Genomic DNA, 17,961 nt, shown 5'->3' on the forward strand with positions numbered 1-17,961 from the left:
AGGGAAGGGAAGGGAAGGGAAGGTAATGGCATAAGTTCATCACTATATTAGTCAGCTGAGAATCTACACAGCCACCAGCTGTTCTAAGCACAGCACCATAGGAAAAGCCTTGACCCCACATACAGAGCCCAGTCATGCTGCCAATAATTCGCCACCCACCAGGTCCACATTGGAGAAGTAAGCCCAGGCCTTGCAGTCGAACTCATGTGTGGTGGGAGCCATCTGGGGCAGCACCTTCCAGGAGTACTCGCGCAGCTCACCGGGCTGCACCGCTTCACCTCCCTGCAGCTCCTCATAGCCTTGCAGGGAGGAGTGGAAGGAGAAGGGCCGCGAGGCAAGGTTCTTGAACTTGACCTGCACCGGAGGGGATGGGAAGCAAAAGCTCATTACCCTTTTTACAATCCCTTTACCCTAAAGGATCCCACCACTCAGTGAGCAGCGCCAACCAAGGGGAGAGGTCAGGGTTTATAGGCAGAACTCACCATGATGGTATCTTCAACTTCTGCCCTGATGTACGGCCCGAGGATGCCCAAGTGTTCGTCCAGCTCTCCCCGCATCGCCGGCTGAGTGAAGGCATCATCCAAGTACTCTCGGAAAATCACCTTGCGGTACTGCCGGAGAGGTTTCCTCCTGCCGCTCATGGGGTCCCTGCAGGAGTGATTGGAGTTAAACAGTTAAGGTGACACTGTCCCCAGGGCACAGCCACGTGCACCTATGCTGAGCAATCTGGCAATGAGGGGAGCAGAGCTGCTCTACAGAGCCTAGTGCATCCCTGAGCCATTTGTAAAGATGCTCAAGGACTCTGGAGGTATCAAAGCTCTTACTGGGGATGCAGTGCTGGGAGCATCCTACTCCTAGGCTACCTGATTGGGTCACGTAGTCACAAGCCTGAGCTCCTGGCAGTCCCAAGCTGCTGACTACATAAAGAGCCATGCCATGCAGTGCTAGGGGAACACATGAGAGGCAGCAACACTTACGTGGCTTTTAGAAAGTGCTGGGGTCTCTGGTTCCCATATTCCCATATCACCTCTATTGCAGCAATGAAATATTGTCGTATCTGCCCCTGGAAGGAGCGTGGGTCATGCTCATTTTCCTCATAGATGTCAAAATCCTGCTCGGTTTCACTATAGTCGTCGTAATCTGTGACGTTAGATTCTGACATCAAGAGGCTAGAGAGGGTCTCGTTGTTCAGGCTGTCCCCATGTTCTGTTGTATGGTTCCTCTTCCCCACTGTGCTGCCACTTTCCCCATCCTCCTCAGGCTCTTCCACTCTCCCAGTTTCTCCAGGAACATTTTTCCTGCCAAGCACCTGCTGTCCATCTGTATTGGCCTGCACATGTTTGTCTGGTTTCTCAAAAGTGCTATGGTTGAATGCAGGGCTGCTCAGAGGCAGGGAAGTGTTCTCTTTAGGAGCCACTTTTGTAGGGATTTCATTGGGGTTTTGCCCAGAGCTGCTCTCAGGTACAGTGTCCTTCGTGGCGTTGGCTTCCAGACCCTGGGGACTGAACCAGGCCTTCTCTCGATATGGTTGCTCCACAGCATTTGTCTCCTCCTCCAACTGGCTTCTCCCCTGTGCCTGCTTGTCCCTCAGATCCCCCCAGGCAGCCCCTCCACTTGGCTGCATGGCAGATAAAGCTGGGCTCTGCAAGCCTACAGCACGCCCTGCTGCCTCTGGTGAGGCTGGGTCCCAGTTTGAGGCCACATCTGTAGCATTGTTAGCATCTTGCAGTGCTGAGCTGCTGGCTGCCATCACTGCCTGTGTGGGGAGCGAGCTGCTTTGCTGATCCTGCTCTGCTCCATTACCCACAGAAAGGGACTTCCTGCTGCCAGAAGTGGGGCTGGGAAGACCCAGACCATGGTCAAAGCCTCTGCTCTGCAGGGACCTGGCTTGTCGGGGTCTCCAGATGGGGACACCCATGCTCAGTGCATTTGGGGACTGCCTTGTGTCACTGGCCATGATTGATTCAGGAAGGACAAGGCTATCTGTCTCTGGCAACTCCTTAGTGGCTGTAGCATCCTGAAACACTGCCTCCAGGATTAACTCATCCCTTTCTTCTGTCGTTAAGTATCTGGAAGGCTCCAGGTCATTGCTGTATGCAAAGGTGCCTTTGGCAAGTCCTTTGGCTTCTTCCATGCTGCTGTTTGCAGGCAAAGAATTCTTCATGTCTGTAAGGATTTGTTCTTGTACAGATTGTAGGTCTGAGAAAGAAACATTTTCCCCTCCCAAAGATTCATTAAAACCTTGTGAAACCACTTTGTGAAGTCTTTTATTCAGTCTGGCATCTAACTCGTTGGAGGAGTGATTGCTTTCTGCACTGTGGCTTTGAGAAGTTCTGATGTCCTCTGTCCTGGATGAGGGTTCCAAAGGGCTGTCTGGTGTGAAGGAGGAGTTAGTGTTGCTGCCTAACGTTCGTCCCGTATTGCTTGCCTCACTTGACTCATGGAGATTTAAGGGTGCTACATCAGCACCCTCTGACGATGTGACTTGAAGTCCCAGACTGCGCTCCAGGTCATCCTGTTGAAATGAGCTCCTGCTGCCTTGGAGAGGGCCTTTGCCAGCAGCAAACACAGTTTTGTTCCACAGACCATTTGTGTGAGCCGTTGGTTTTTGAGTCTCTGTTTCCAGCATCTGTAAAGTACCACCAGCCTGGACCATTGCTGCTTCTACTGGCTCCTGTACTTCTAAGACATTTGTCACCTTCTTTTCCACCATAGCATCTTCTGGAGCCGGCTTACTTTGATGCAGACCTTCTTTTGAGCTCACAGTGCCATGGACTTCTCCACTGGTGTATTTTCCAGATGGGAGTGCCCCAGCACCTTGGTCCTGGCTGATGGCTTTTGACAGTTCTTCTTCATCTGCCAGGAAGGACTCATATGACACTATGTCATAGTGCATCTCTGGCAGAGGGGAGGTGGAAATATCATCTGGATGTGGGCTCTCTGGGAATGCTGATGTGCCATTGGAAGAGGGTCCAGAATTCGTGCCATTGTGTGGCAGGGCCCCATGGCTGGGTTCTGTCAAGCACAATGCTGGCTTTCTTGTCTCGTTTTTGGAAGAGGTGACATTGTTGGGCTGCTTGCTCACACATGGCCTGAGCTTGTTCTTTCTCTTAGAGAAACCCCTGGGTTGGAGCTCAAAGTCTTCCTCTTCATAATCCTCATACTCTTCCTCACCAGGACTTCCCTCAAGCTGGCACTGCGTGACCGTGAACTTGGCATGCATCCCTCGGTCTCTGAAATCAGGATTCATGCACCCCAGTGTCCAAATGCCTGTCTCAGGGGAAGACAAAAGGAAACCACCAGCCCTCACAGTGAGGAATCAGAAGAGAATCAAATATATTATTACATAGAATCGTAAAGGTTGGAAAACACCACAAAGATCATCTAGTCCAACCATCAACCCACCACAACCCATCCATTGACAGTGTGACCCTCATTTTCAGGCCACCTCTAGGCCATGGTAGTGATCTCACAGACCCCAGGGGATCTTGGAGCCATCAGGACTGCAGGTGACATCAGAAATGAACAAGCACCATCAGCAGGGCTGGTGCTTCCTGCCACAAGGCCTGATGAGAAGTGATGCACCGAGAACCCACAGCACCCCCGGGATGATGACAGCACAGCCATCACCGTAATCCGCCCCCGAAGACGCGATGGTGCCTGCAGTTACACTTCTCCCCCAGACACAGTCATCACATCTCTCCTACTCAAAGGGAAAGGCTGTGCTTTGCTCACATCCCCGCCGAGCAGCATGCAATAACGCAGCTCCGACGCTGGAGAGAGCTGTCATCTGCTGCTGGCCTTCCTCAGATCAGCAGAGCTCGGATGGATGCAGTGTTTGGCTGTGACTTAGCTTGGCGCTGCGCTCGTGAGCAGCGTGCGGCCACACGGTAAAGCCTGCTTCCTCCATTGGTAAGGAAATGGTTAACGGCACCACTTTGCAAATGCCGAGGGGAAAAGAAAAGCTGAACAGGAGGAAATTATCGAACCCCAAAGGAATCAAACTCCCAAATCCTTCTTTGGACTGCTCTGCAGCCGGAGCGGCTGTTCTTGCAAAGTGGTGTGGGTAAATGAGATGCCATGAGCAGCACCGGAGGAATCTGATCACTGCCTTTCATTTTGCTGCTCCAGCAGCTGTGCATCCCTCTGTTTTTAGGGCTGCCAAAACGTGGTCAGGTCCCAGTGGCCAGCAGGGCCCTGCTGGAAGTGCTCCATCCACCCTGCTGGGATGGTTTATAGAATAGTCCCATGTTACTCACCTGGCTTTTCCACACTCATGAAAACAGTTTCTCCAGAAAATGGGAAAAGGGTGAGGATGTCCTCAAAGACCATGTTGTGCTTGAATGTGTTTCCAGAGAAAAAAACTGAGAGGAAATCTGTCTGGGCCCCAACGCTCAGCACGTACCAGTACACGACTTCGTGCAGACAGAGCTGCAGTTGCAGGTTGTCAAAGACAAAGCCATTAATAGCTGGAAGAGAGCATGGGATGAGAGGTTTGTCAAGACCTGGGGCTGCCATGCAGCTTCCCTTTCCCTGGGGTGGGGAGCAGCTTGGGTCTCCCTGCTTTGCACTCACTGTGCATCACGTTGGAGGCATAAAACTGGGGGTCCTGAGTATCCACATGGGCTGCATCAGTGCAGAACCGCCTGATGTTCTCCTCCAGGTACCAACTGCGGTTCTCATCGAAGACAGAAAACAGCACCAGCCTCATGTCGTCCGACATTATCTGGGAGCAGAGAGGGAAGGGGATGCTGCTGGTCCATCCAGATCAGCCCCAGAGTGGGGTCTGTCCAGATCGGCCCCTTGGTCTGGGTGCCTGGGGAGCCGTTCACTGCTTTACACTAACGTAGGATCCGGGATTGGAAAGAAGGAGTGAGGAAGGCAGAGGGTTGGAACTGATGTTAGGGTTGAAGACAACAGGACAGTCACATTTGGTTTTACCCAAGTATTTCTCCCCTCAGCGTTATTTCAGCCTGTTAAAGTGACAAAGCACTAGCTTGCTAAGGAAATGGAATGCTCTCTGCCACACCTGGAGGGAGTACCCACCTGATTTCCTCTCTGGTCCATGGATTTCTTGAAGCAGATCAGGAGGGGCCCAATCAGGCCTGAGGCTGTGTCTTGCACCGGGTTGATGGAGCTGTAGTAGAAGCGGGTGAGGCAGCGAGGATCCGCCTGCGTTGGCCCATCTTCTGTTGTGATGCTCCACCTGTAGGTGAAGGACTCACCAGGGCCAATGGGAATGTCCTTCACATCCTTCTCTGCCAACACACAGCCAAGGGCAGGTCTGTTAGCTCTGGGCTGCTCCCCCAGGGGTCATCCCAATTCATCAAAGAGCTCAGAAAGGTTTCTGGATGGCACAAGTTGCATAGAAAACTTCTTAAACCCAGGGCCAATCCAGGACCAACCCTGGGTTGAGTGAGGATGGAGAGCCATGTGCCTGACTTTGAAAGCCCTTGAGACCCTCAGAAACTGGAAGGTTTGTCTGGTCTCTGAGCAGTCCGGGGGAGCTTGAAGACGAAGGTCCTGAACTGTGTCTGGAGGCTACAAGCACTTGGATGGATGGGTTAGTTGGGCAGCTCATCTTAACATGGGCTGCAGAAAGCTCTCCCGGCCCAGGAAAATGGCACTGATCAACTGATGTCCTGAATTCCCAATGCCTGCCTACAGCCTTACCTTGTGAGGGCTTCATGGCATGGTATGGGTTTACTCTGGTGAGGCCATGAGGGTAGATGTTGTATGGTCGGCTGGCTAGATTCCTGAACACGATCTGAAACAAAGACAGCCATTGGGGATGTTGAGCTCTGTCTGGATGCTGTGAGCCCTGTGTAGGGGTGAAGTTCTGGACCCCGGTGCACTGGGATTGGAGTCTGCCAGTACCTAAAAGGAGCCTGGATATCTGCAGGATCACAAAGCAGGAGGCAGGATAGAAGAAATGACTGCTTTTCTACCAATCTGCTCTGCCCATCTTTCCAGGAGGTACCCACTCGTTGCACATTTTGGGAGGGCATGAAAATGTCAGGTTTATAAAAGGCAGGTTACTATCCTTAGTCTAACTTTCCATATGAGACAGAAGGGCTCTGTCAATCCAGGAGGCCCCAGAGGACCAGGGCACAGCACACACACAGCAGGCAACAGCCTCAAAGCACTTCCCTGTGTGAAGCCCTTCATTTACTTCCCTAAATAACTCTCTTAGGGCTTTGCCAAAGGTGTTACCTCTACCTCCATGCCCACAAACACACAGGGGCAGGGAGCAGCAATGCAAAGCTCTTAGAAAGCTCCCAGTAGCAAGTAAGAGCTGTTAGGAGGAAGAGCACCCTTTCCAATCTCTGCATGGAAAGCAATTTGTCTTACCTTAAACTGATCTCCAACCTCACCCTTTAGGACAGGCCCCAGAATTCCCTGGCCTGGTTGGGACGACACCTTGCGTTTCTTGAAGGTTGCATCCTCATACTCCACAAACATCACTTTCTTATACTTTGAACCGATCCGCTGTGGGCCAGCCTCCAGGAACAGTCTGCTGGTGTTTCTGAAGGCAAGAAGGAGCAAATAGCCACATGCAGGATGCTGCCAGAACCTCATCAAGACCTCCACCTCCCAAGGACCAGCTGCCCAGGACCTGTTGGTGCATGGAGTGGGACACCCATCCCTGCAATCTCACCGCAATGGGGAATAACACTGCAAGTGATACTGGCAGTGCAGGAGCCCCAGGGCCACTGCATCACCTCTTATTCTTTCTGAGAAGAAATTTTCACTAATATCCAACCTAAACCTTCCCTGGCATGACATAAGGCCATTGCCTTTTGTTCTATCTTGTTCTACATAGATGCTCTCACAGCATCACCCCAGGACACCCCAGTGCCTTAGAGGAGTGTCCAGTGCTTCTTTGGAGAAAGTCTAAGCTAGGCTGCACATGGGCCCATGTGCAGGGAAGGAAAACAAACTTGTGGGGAGAAAGGGAAGAGCTGGCAGGGCTGCCTCCCTGAGGAGCAGCCCCATGGCCACAGGAGCTCACTCTCACCTATCCAGAGATGGTGGCTTCACGGGGGCATAGTCCCAGTCCATTTCCTCTGCTGCGATGTAGTGGGTCCACGTCACAGGGTCCTTCTTGGCGAAAGAGCGCACCTGGATGACGTGATAACCTTCCTCCTCTTCTTCTTCAGGTTCATCCATGTACTCTGGCTCGTCTGAGGGCTGCCCCATCTTCTGTTGGAGCTCGTCTGGGCACTCTTCTACCTTCACAACAGCCTCCATGCCAGCTGGATAGGAAGGGCCGCATTGACTTACCTGCATAGGTAAGTCCCAGGCCCTCTGGGAGATGATCTCTCCGCTGCTGTCTCCATCAAATGTACCATCACATGGTCAACCATGCCATACTGGCCAGGGACCAGGTTGCACGTCAATGGAGCATGGCTGAACAGGGATGGCCTTGGAGATATAGCACTGCACAGAGCCCAGCCAGTCCCCTGAACTTCTTTCCCCCTAAGCCCTGAGGTTACCTTGCTGGTGGGACGGCATTTGGCAGAATATCCGAAATGAGCCAGCTGTTCCTGGCGTGGTCTGGGCTGTGAGATACGTGGCAGGGGAGATCTCTAGGCTGCTGAGGCGGTGGCCCCTCACCAGGAACGTGTGGCCTTCGAAGAAGATGGAGTGGACTTCTGGCCCAGTGCCCAAGGCAATCACATGCCAATGGACCTGCTTCTTGTGGCACAGCGTGAGACCTGCCAGGGGGAAGGACAGCACTCAGCAGTCATCTGATGTCCCTAACCCTAGCCCTAACCCCACACTCTTGGTGTCAAGGATGCAGAGCCTGATTCTGAGAAGCATGGAGCTGGGAAATGGGACATATTTGTCTGATCATAGCACCAGCAATCCTGATGCTCCAACAGAACAGCTGGGACAAGGCTCCAGCATGTCTTCAGCAGAGTTTAAATACCCCAGAAAGGGCAGAGAGAGGTCACTAGGATGGTTTGAAGGCTGGAGAAAATTCCTTCTTCAGAGAGATTCAGAGACCTCAGCACACTTAGGAAATGGGAGAAAAAATGGTTTGTAAAAGGATTCTCCTGGAGAGAAATCGCCGTTTGCCAAAGAGCTCAGTAATCTCATGGGGAAGGGAATAATGAGAACGAGTTCCTGGAAGCTGAAGCCAAACGAAGTCAACCAGAGTCAAACAGTTTTAGCACTGAGCACCTCAAGTGACTGGAATAGATCCCAACAGGAGGGACAGGGTGGAGGCTCTGTCGTGAGGCCACCAGCTCTCTGTTGTCACCTCTCCATCATGACCTGCCCATCAGCTGGGGGCTGCTGGTGAAGGTGAGCACCTTCGTGAGGGGAAGACCATGAGGTCTGCTCAGCTCTCCATGTGTCCATGATGCCAGGGAATGCAGGGGAGTTTAGCTTTTGCCTTTTATTGGAGAAAGGCCAGATCCAGGTGGGAGGTTTCAGGGAAGGGCTCATCAGGGAGTGATTGCTGATGGTAATGTGTCTCCTGATGATATTTCCCAGTTTCCCTTGGAGATTCCTCACTATCAGGCAGCTCTAGATCTTCTTGACTGTTGGACTAGATGATCTTAGTGTTTTTTTGCAACCGGAACGATTCTGTGATTCTATTACTCTTCCAGAAGAACACCAGAAACTGCCATTTCCTACATTCACTGAGACCATGGACAGCCTTTGCTTTCCCTTGATAGAAGCTTTCCAAACCCTACAGAGGTGCTACCAGAGCCAGGCCAGTGAGAGCTGGATCCCGCCCTCTGTGCTACCCCCAGCCTAGCTATAAGAGATGCAACTTTGCCACCAGTGCCACTCCTGGAGAAATCCAAGGAGGTCAGCTGCACTTGGAACACAGGCAGCAGGTCCTGCCTCACTTTGACTGGACAAGGTAAAGAAGATGAGATGTGATGGTCTGTCTGCTATTTCAAGTGCCACCTTCCCCCTTTGTCCCCAGCACTGCAGCGCTCACCGGGCAGTGAACTGTTGATGTAACCATTGATGGTGTGCAGCTCTGTCCTGTTGTGGGCTGGGGAGTTGGGCTCCGAGTACCAGCTTTTCCCTGTAGAGAGAGGAGGATGTAGTTAGCTCTTGCTTGAGAGTATTCCAAAGAAAAATGCAACCTTCCCACCATGGTGAGACAGTCTGAAAGCCAAAATCCAGAGGGGGTGTAGTGGTTAGTGGAAGTTCATAGCAGGCCTGGCCATGGTTTTGCATGAGCATGGCAGTGAGCACCGCACACAACAAGATGTTACTCCTTCAGCCCATGTGAAGGGAATGAGTGGTGGGTGCAAGTTTGGGGCATGGAGGAAGGAGATGTAGGAGCTCAGTGTAGGAGCCGAATGGCTGCACCTACATCGTGGCCAAAGCATACGCCTCAGAGCAGGCTGAATGCACGTGACACCAATGTGCTCAGCTCACTTAGCTTAGAATTACCTTCATCAAACACTGCAAAGAGCATCACGAGGTCTTGCCGTGTGTTCTGCGCCCCATCTCTCACCAGGGTCCCTGCAACAGGACATGGGATGGGTCTCCTTACAGGTCAACAAGTAGCATGCCCATCTCCCACGGGAAGTCGCTTTCTGCCCTCCAAGAACTGTTAAATCAAGACCAGGCTGTCCCCCGAGCCCAGTGGCTGTGCAGTAGCTTCCTCCAGCAGGCTCTAAAAGGTCACTCTGCCTTGCCTTCCCCTCGCTGGCTCTCACATCACTTAGTCACCTGGAAGAGCCCGTTTCATCCATTTCATCCATCCCCTCCATCATCCCCATTGTCTGCACTGCTTGTCTAGACATCGCTCTGTCACTGGAGGAATTGCTCGTGGCGAGTCATGGGGCTGCAGACAGCACATGGGAGCTGAGTCGCACCCCACAGGTGCTCATTCCTCTCTGGTGACTACAGAGGGGTCTGGACAACTACCTATGGGAGACTGCTCAGCCATAGAGGGACAATCCCACGCCAAGTTCACTTTTTTACACCCTAAAGAGTGTTAACAGTTGAGATGTCATCTCCGTGTTCATCAGGACACAGGACAGCTTTAGTGTGGCTGAGGCAGTGCCCCAGGTGTTCTGCCTCTCCCCTTGCTGATAAAACTTCTCTTTAGGTCTTCCAACTAAATCCTGTTTGGCAAAGTGCCCTGGCTGGCAATAAATGATCATAGCTTGGAGATCTGAAGGAAAAGACAAACATTTACGCTTCCATAGAAATTCATCTTATGAATAAATGAGGTTCAGCTACAGGGCAAAATTTCATCTCTAGTCTAAAATCTCGCAAGGAAAAGAAGTAACCAGGTTCTCTCCAGCAAGGAAATCTGAGATTGTTTGTCTACCACACCAGTAAGAGACTCTTTGGGGAAAGGGCCGAACCCCCAGAGTGCTGCCGTTGAGCACAGCTCACTGACCCACTGCCACACAGCCTCTGGAAGGCATCTTTGGTTCTTGCGCCTCTCAGTTCAGGATTGTACCTGGCCCATCCCCATCCCGTGCTGCCCTTACCAGGCCGGCACACAAGCAGGGCTCCAATCAGACCGGAGTTGGTGTCCTTCACACTGTTGACATTGGAGGAGTAGGAGTGGGTCAGGCACTGGGAGTCGCCGTCTGTGGGGCCTTGGTTCTGCTGGATTTCCCAGATGTAGGTGTGTGTCTTCCCTGGATCCACTCTGTTACCCTCCTGCTCTGGCTGGCTGGTCTCATCCTCATATCCTGCACCTGCAGCCAGAATAACAGTCTGATTTCTCCAAAGCATCATCCCCAACACGAAGAGCCTGCAGAAGTGCTTCTTCCCCACCCCAAGCCCTCAGCTAGCCCAACTTCTGCAGGCGATGGCTGCTTTCAGGGCAGTGAGCAGAGCTGTGCTTGTTGGGGACATACACCACCACCTGGAGGATACATGGTCCTACTGGTCCTAAGCATCCGACCTTAGGTTTAACCAACATACTACCTCTCTAATCGATACAGGCTCGCCTTGGGCTAAGCACTGTCTTGCTATTCCCCAAGCTGAGCCAACTCTGTGCCAGCCCTTTCTCTTGGAGTAGGTGGGCAGCAGGGTCATAGAATCATAGAACAGCTTGGGTCGGAAGGGATCTCAGTGATCATCTAGTTCCACGCTGGTGAGGGACGTGCCCCCTCCTGGGAGGCAGGCACAGAGCAGGAGGTGCAGCACATGGCTGTCGCCCAACTTACCTTCTGATGCCTTCCAGTAGGACACCCCAACAGCATGGAGGTTGTAGGAGTGGGATGCCAGGTTTTTAAAGGTGATGACCACTGTGTCATAGACTTCTGCACGGATGGTGGGACCCAGGAGACCTGGAGGGGAAAAATGATGAGTTCAAGCAGCAGGGCTGGCATAACCACCCACGGGCACCGAGATCCTATTGCTGGATGAGGAGCTGATGGCCTTCACCAGCATCCACCATGAGTCTGGCCACTTGGCTCAGCACACCGTAGGTGTTTCTTACCCATCCACGCTGGCTTGGGCTTGGGCTGTGTGAAGGATGCATCGAGGTACTCCACAAACACTGCCTTCCTGTACCTTGGGAGGGCACCGGGCATAGTGGGCTGTGGTTCCAGGGGCCCTGACACACTGCAGGAGGAAGGAAAAGCTGAGTATACGGACCAGCTGCAGCCATCCTCTTCCTCCCTTTCCCGCCTGGGGTTGCTCACTGTCGCATCCTTTCTGTTTGATGACAACCACAGGTGTGTTTGGAAAGGATTTTCTCAGCTCATGGATGCCGACGTGGCAGTGATTAATGTCGTGGCATTCATCACAGGGGAAGAAGACACGGTGGTGCATGGCACAGTGCCATACAGGGCTGCTCTGCCCCACAGCCCCCTGTGCTCTGTACATCCCCAGCACCTGTATGTGTGCCATTTTCCCTCCTCCTCAGCTTCCCTCAGAGAAACTGCAGGACAACATCCCTACATGCCTTTCTTCTCTGCCCAAAGTGGCATTTCCAGCCAGACCCTGAGATAACACTCCTTGGAGCTGGAGGATGAAGGATGCCTGAGTGTACTTCACACCCCACTTATCTCCACTGGCCACTTTCGATCTGTAAGCAGCTTCACAAATTCATTTTCCAGAAGGAGTCCAGCACGTTGATCAGGATAACAAAGCCTCTCCTCTCTCCAGGGATTTCAGAGGCTGCTTATCAGCCCCAGCCCCAGCACTGAGCCCATTTCCAGTAAGGGAACAGACCGCCTCCAGCCCTGCTTTGTTTGGAGCAAAGACCAGGTGGTGATCTCTTCCCACTGAAGAAACAGCAAGGTCTGAGCCCAGCAGCAGTTCCCTGCCTGACTATTCCTCGAGGGGAAAAGGAAGGAGCCAGACTGACTCAGAAACTGAGGACAGCGCAATGCATTCGCCCCCACACTGCTGTCGGGAGACCCTTCCTTGCCCGCCCCGGGGCTGGATCCTCAGTCATCTCTCGAAAAGCCCAGCACGAAGCTCTCTCTGAGATCTGAGGCTCCAGGGTTCAGCACGGGGTCCCAGCCAGGATGACAGAGCCACTGCACGGACCGAAAGGGCCGCTCTCAGCGCAGGGACGTGTGGCCGGAGCGCTTTGGCAGCTCCCCGCACTTCAGTCCCCGCCGACTTCCTACCCCGGCGCGGCCGAGGAGCAGAGAGGTTCCTGGCTCGGCCGAGCGGCATTGTTAACAGCACTATCTCTGGGAGCCAGGAGACGGCCAAAGGCAACACCCCGTGCTGCCGGAGCGCTCAGACAGGTCAGTGCTACGTGGCCGGCAGCGCAGAGCCGGAGCTGGGACCCCCGGGGCCACTGTGCTCGTGTTTGGGAGCAAGAGGAGAAATGGAACTCATTGGGAAGGTGAAAGCAGCTCAGCCCGGTGGGTCACAGCAACAGCAGGTGTCCTCCTGGAGGTGCACTCCCAGGGATGCTGTGGAGTGCTGACCCCATGAGGGAGAAGCAGTGGAGTAAGAGATGTGCGGGGCACAGCTCAGAGGCTCATGGCTCTCCTTTGTGTGCCCTTTCTCTGCACTTTGGGTATTTTCCTGTGTCCCTCTCCATCTCTCATCGGTGAGGAAAGACTCATGCCTGGGAGCGGCTTGAGGCTGTACAGAGGTGTTGGTGGAGCAGCATGGGGCAGAGCCCCCTACCACCCACAGCTTTGGCTTCCCATCAGCTCCAAGCACTCATCCCATCAGTATCACACAAGCAAACAGAGCAGACACCAGCTCGACCCCCCCACAGCACCTCCAAGGGGTACAGATGGACCCACAGTGGTGCATCTCTCAGCTCCACTCCCCACCCCAGGCTCAGAGAGCCCATCCAGTGAGAGGACACACAGCTTTCTGTCTCCAAATACCACCATCTCAATGCTCAAACAACACAACAGCCACTTCTTCCCACTGCAAAGCACTTAGGCAAAGCCACCATGCCTTCCTCCCTCCTCTCGCCGCATACCAACACCTTTTTATGCTCAAACACTCGAAATTCTATTCATTCCCTAAAGGAAAAAGCCTCAGCCCCAGCAATGCAGTTCAGGCAGAGATTAAGAGCTAGAAGGTGAGGACAGGCACAGCACAGAGCCTTCATGCTGTGAGCTGCAGCGTGGGAACACTGCTCCCAGAGCAGAGAGGAATGGAGTTCCACCTCTGCTTCTATCTCCCCAAAGCAGCTGAGATACAGAGCAAGGGTGAGAGAAAGTGCAGCTGGAAAGGCAGCTCCCAGCTCCCAGCACATCACAAGCACAAGGTGTTAAAGCAAAGCAGGGCAGCTCTGTGCTCTCCCTGCAGCTTTATCCCGTCCCAAAGGGATGGCACTTAGGGGTTTCCCACCCAGACCCGTGTAAGCCAGTAGCCCTGTGTAGAATGGCAACAGAAAGAGCTTTACCCCACAGGTGCCTGCAGTGTGGAGAGCAGCTGGCTGTGCACGTAGTCCCAGGTGATCTCCACGGCCCCAATGTAGTACCTCCTGACCTCACTGATGCCCTCCCTGAGCAGGGAGAGGAGCACGAGGCAGCGCAGGGCTCCCTGCAGCATCGTGGAGTGCAGAGCCGAGTGGTGAAATGCTCATCCAACAGCTGGAATCTGCAGGAGAAGGTGATCCCGAGGCGGCACCCGCAGCGCTCCGTCAGCGTGCTGGAGCCGTTCCCAAAGGCATCAGGGGGAGAATCACAGCGCGGGTTAACGGAGCGTGTGAGCACGGCCTCTCCCTCTCTTCCTCCAGGGTGGCAATGACAGGAGGAGAGGAAAAAACAAAGGGAAAGGGAGGGTAAACACGGCTCGGAGCTCGGCCACAGGACCCAGCTGGCTCCACGTCCTGGCCAGCAGCCGGCAGTGAGGTGAGGAAAGGGAGGGTTGCAGAGGAAGGGAGATTTAGGTGCGGTCCCTGCCTGGTTTCACCTTCTTTCTCACCACATGGGGCAGAAAGGAGAGTGGTTTTGGGGCTGTGGGCCGTGTGTGCCCCGTGGGTCAGTATGGGTCAGGCAGCCCAAGGGACTGGCAGCTGCCTGCTGGACCTGTAAGCCCTCGGTGCTCGAGGAAAAGACAATTTAGGGCAAGGTCCCAAATGGCAATTTAAGGTTTGTCATTAGGATGCAGCTCTAGGTGACTTGTTGCTGAGAAGCAGCAGTGGCTCCCTGTCCTGCAGACAGCAGGTGAGGGATGCTCATGATCAAGCAGCTACATGGGCATCTCTTTGTCCTTTGGGCAATGATTTGGCCCCATAATCTCACCTTGAGCCACGTGGGAGGGAAATGATGGGGAGACACCCGGGACACCCCTTCCAAAAGCTCCTCTCCCTCTGTTCTGTTCCCAGAATCCCCCAGAAAAGCTGGAAGATGAGGAACAGTGCTCTGTGCCATCCTGGCAGCTGTGGGATAAGAGAGGTGGGAAGCACCCTATAAATCACTGCAGGGTAAGAGGAAAGCAAGGGCAGCCCCAGCACTGCAGAAATGTCTGTGGGATGGCTCTGAGATCAGGCTGGTGTTTGGGGCATGCAGATGGGGGTGATGGAGGTGTGGGTGTCTTGGGCTCTTGGATGGGAATGCTTGGCAGGAGGTTGAGAAGTGCCCAGGAATGGGGTGGGAGCTGGGAGCTGTGCCCTGGGTAAGGCCAGTCCAAGTGGGTGAGGCTGGGGGAACACATCCCCACTGCCATTGCTGGCACCTCCACCATCCCAGCCCCATCCCATTCCCCACAGGGTTGGGGACACCTTCCATTCTCATCCCCAGCACAGGGCTGTTTCTCAATGGGGACATCCCCTCTCATGCTCCCTATGGCAACTCCAAGGGGAAAATCCATCCCCAGACAATATTTTGGGACAAAACAAGCAGTGTGTCACAGACGGGTGCTTTGCACCTGGCCCCACAGCCATGTCCTTGAGCGGAGCAGTGGCTTTCCATGACAAACTCTTCCCATCCTTCCATCACCTTGGTCACTGCTCACCCCTGCTCATGTCCCCACAACTTGGAGCAAGACAACGTGGGGTCCCTGCTCACAGAGGGAAGCTGTCACACCACTCAGCGCAAGGAATTATAAGGGATATCACCCCGTGCTGGGAGAGAAAGGGCAGAGCCAGGTCTGGGAGCGATGGGCAGAGAGCAGACAGCCGTGCTGCTGGCAATGCTCCCCACTGCATGGACGTGACTCCCTTCCAGTCGTCCCTGCCTGGGAATCTCCTGGAGCTGCAGGACTGTGTGCTCCCGGAAAGGCTGGAAAGGAACAATGTCACCAAGCAGATAGAGCTACGGTGAGGGGGCAGAGTGCAGGTTGGGGTCAGGGATGGGAAGGGACGCTCTGGGCGTTCAGATCACAGATTGGGCTGCAGTGGCAGCAGCCCAGGCACTGACAGAAGTTACATTCTTGGCACAGGCAGGTGCTGATGGATTGCTGGGTTTCACCATTTCCAGCGACCAGGATGCAGCCCCAGATTCCTGTCCCAGGGATGGAAGAGTGGGCAGGATATGGGGTCTGATAAGAGGTTGCAGAAGGAATATGATCTGTAATATCAAAAGAGGATCCAGAAATGAAACCGAAGGGCACCTGGTGCTCTGCTGCTGCCGAATGGTTTATGTGATCTGCAGACAAAGCCCCAGGAGGGTTTGTCTGAGAGCAAACAGCACTGCTATTTGCCATGAGTAATGCAGGGGCACTAGACAGGGAGTTGCTAGGAACCACCTGGCCGATGTGGGGAAGGAGCAAAGGAGCGGCCCCACCACTGCTCAGCATTTCTGAGGGCTCTGCAGAGCTGCACAGCGCCACTGCAGAGTATCAGCATCGCCTGCACTGGGATGGGTGATGCTGGAGAATGGCATCGGCATTGCATCCTGCCCGGGGTGCATTGTTGGGCACATCCACCCACCCCAAACATCCTCAGAAGCTGCTCCAGGGCAGCATCCTGCAGTGCAGATGGGGTGGGAAAGCCAGGCCTGACTCCTGGCATCAGAAGAATGCAGCTTGGGGTGTGCCAAGGACCCACGTGCAGGCAGAAAGCGCCAGTTGTTTCTCCGAACTGTGCACATCTCAGGGCTGGGGCGGGTAGAAATGACTCAGAACACGGTTGCACGGTGTCTAATCTCTCCTGGGACTTTTTGTGTGTGTCTATGTGTGTGTGTGTGTGTGAGTGACTCACGGTGGCTTCTCAGGAATGCAGAGAATAGAGTGCGCCCTTCCCAGCACTCGCATGGGCAGAGGGCACAGTGACAACGAGGGACCTGAGGGCTGTGATACCCATCTCTCCTCCTGTATGCCCAGGGCACAGCCTCGCCACGTGGGCTCGCAGGCACACGCTGCTGGCTGGCACGTACCCAATGCAGTGGTCATGCCTGCCTGGAGCCAGGCCATGCTGACTCACGGTGCTGCACACCACGGCGGATCCCCGTCCCTCGGCCAAAGCAGAGGATGCTGTTGGGGATTCCGACCTCCTCCATCTTTGTGGGCAGAAGTTCTTCCTTTAGCACCAAAGCTCTGGGTTATGGGGAAACACCTGGCCCTCCTGGGTGCAGTTGCTGCCCCAACCCCCCAAAAAAGGGATGCAGCCCCACACTGAGCATCCCACCCACGGCTGTGGGAGCCCATGTACCCAGCTCTGAGCTCTCTCAGCACAGCCCCAGAGCAGAAATGCCAACATGGAGCAGGTCCCAAAGCGGGTCCCCCCTCTCCTCCTCTCCCTGCAGTAAGTGGGGCAGCGAGGTGGCTCTCCTCTCCTGTTTCCCATGTTGGAGGCAGCTCTGGATGGCTCAGATGGTGGAGCATTGTGGCTGTGCTCCCAAAATGCACCTGTGGAGTTGAATGGAGATGTGCATTTAGGCAGAGATGTGCATTTAGAGGGAACATGTATTTAAGGGGGGACGTGCATTTAGGGGGGCCCACTGCCAGAGGATGCTCCCACAGCCACTGCCTTTGCAGGGACGATGCTAAAAGAGTTCAGCTCTGGGAGAAGCAGAGCAGCCTCCAGGCACGCAGTCCTTCCTAAATCACCTAATTACCCTGGTTGATTAAATGAAGCTCAGAGAAATTGCTTTGCAGGATGTTGTTGCTGGGTCAGCCTGGAGATGGGTTTACATACACTGAGTTGAGCAGGTTTTGGTGCCCAGCTGATCATCTCAGATGCCAAAATGGGAGGCTGAAGTAAACCCCAGACCTCCAGAGGTGGCTGGACTCAGACACATATCCTCTCCACCCCACAGTGGCTGCACTCAGGGCCTGACACTGCTCTTCCTCCCTGTCCCCCACCTCTCAGCTCAGGCATCCCTGCACCAGCACAGCTCCTGGCGAGCCCCAGACAGGGCTAAATTTAACAACAGCAATTGAGCGTCACTCCACGGGGATGGCTGGTTCAGAACTGTCCCAGAAAAATCCTCCCTCAGTCATTGCAGAGAAGAAACAGATGCACAGAGAGCTTCCGCGCAGCCCGAAGCTGCTGCCCATTGCTGGGATGCAGCACGCAGCACCACAGGGGTCCCCATTGCCCAATCCCATCCCGTGGGGTCGGCAAGAGAGGGAGCAGCCGTGTGAGAT

At 54.2% G+C, this 17,961-nt stretch overlaps 1 protein-coding gene across 1 annotated transcript in view; it reads right to left on the reverse strand.

The window, feature by feature from the left end:
- Positions 1 to 14,122, reverse strand: part of F8 (coagulation factor VIII) — a 19,457-nt gene extending 5,335 nt beyond the window's left edge. Inside the window, exons 1-16 of the mRNA XM_042825439.1 lie at positions 13,832 to 14,122; positions 11,441 to 11,565; positions 11,166 to 11,288; positions 10,479 to 10,691; positions 9,424 to 9,495; positions 8,960 to 9,049; positions 7,497 to 7,718; positions 7,019 to 7,256; positions 6,352 to 6,526; positions 5,674 to 5,767; positions 5,047 to 5,258; positions 4,576 to 4,726; positions 4,260 to 4,469; positions 978 to 3,270; positions 483 to 648; positions 160 to 354 (exon numbers count right to left, since the gene is read on the reverse strand). Coding sequence (XP_042681373.1) covers positions 160 to 354; positions 483 to 648; positions 978 to 3,270; positions 4,260 to 4,469; positions 4,576 to 4,726; positions 5,047 to 5,258; positions 5,674 to 5,767; positions 6,352 to 6,526; positions 7,019 to 7,256; positions 7,497 to 7,718; positions 8,960 to 9,049; positions 9,424 to 9,495; positions 10,479 to 10,691; positions 11,166 to 11,288; positions 11,441 to 11,565; positions 13,832 to 13,980 — 4,728 coding nt within the window. The 5' untranslated portion in view covers positions 13,981 to 14,122. The remainder of the gene's footprint in view (positions 1 to 159; positions 355 to 482; positions 649 to 977; positions 3,271 to 4,259; positions 4,470 to 4,575; positions 4,727 to 5,046; positions 5,259 to 5,673; positions 5,768 to 6,351; positions 6,527 to 7,018; positions 7,257 to 7,496; positions 7,719 to 8,959; positions 9,050 to 9,423; positions 9,496 to 10,478; positions 10,692 to 11,165; positions 11,289 to 11,440; positions 11,566 to 13,831) is intronic.
- Positions 14,123 to 17,961: the final 3,839 nt, after the last annotated feature.

Source organism: Centrocercus urophasianus, unplaced genomic scaffold (assembly GCF_019232065.1).
Source record: "Centrocercus urophasianus isolate 14NV4802_14NV808 unplaced genomic scaffold, USGS_Curo_1.0 seq_24, whole genome shotgun sequence".
Classification (NCBI taxonomy): Eukaryota; Metazoa; Chordata; class Aves; order Galliformes; family Phasianidae; genus Centrocercus; species Centrocercus urophasianus.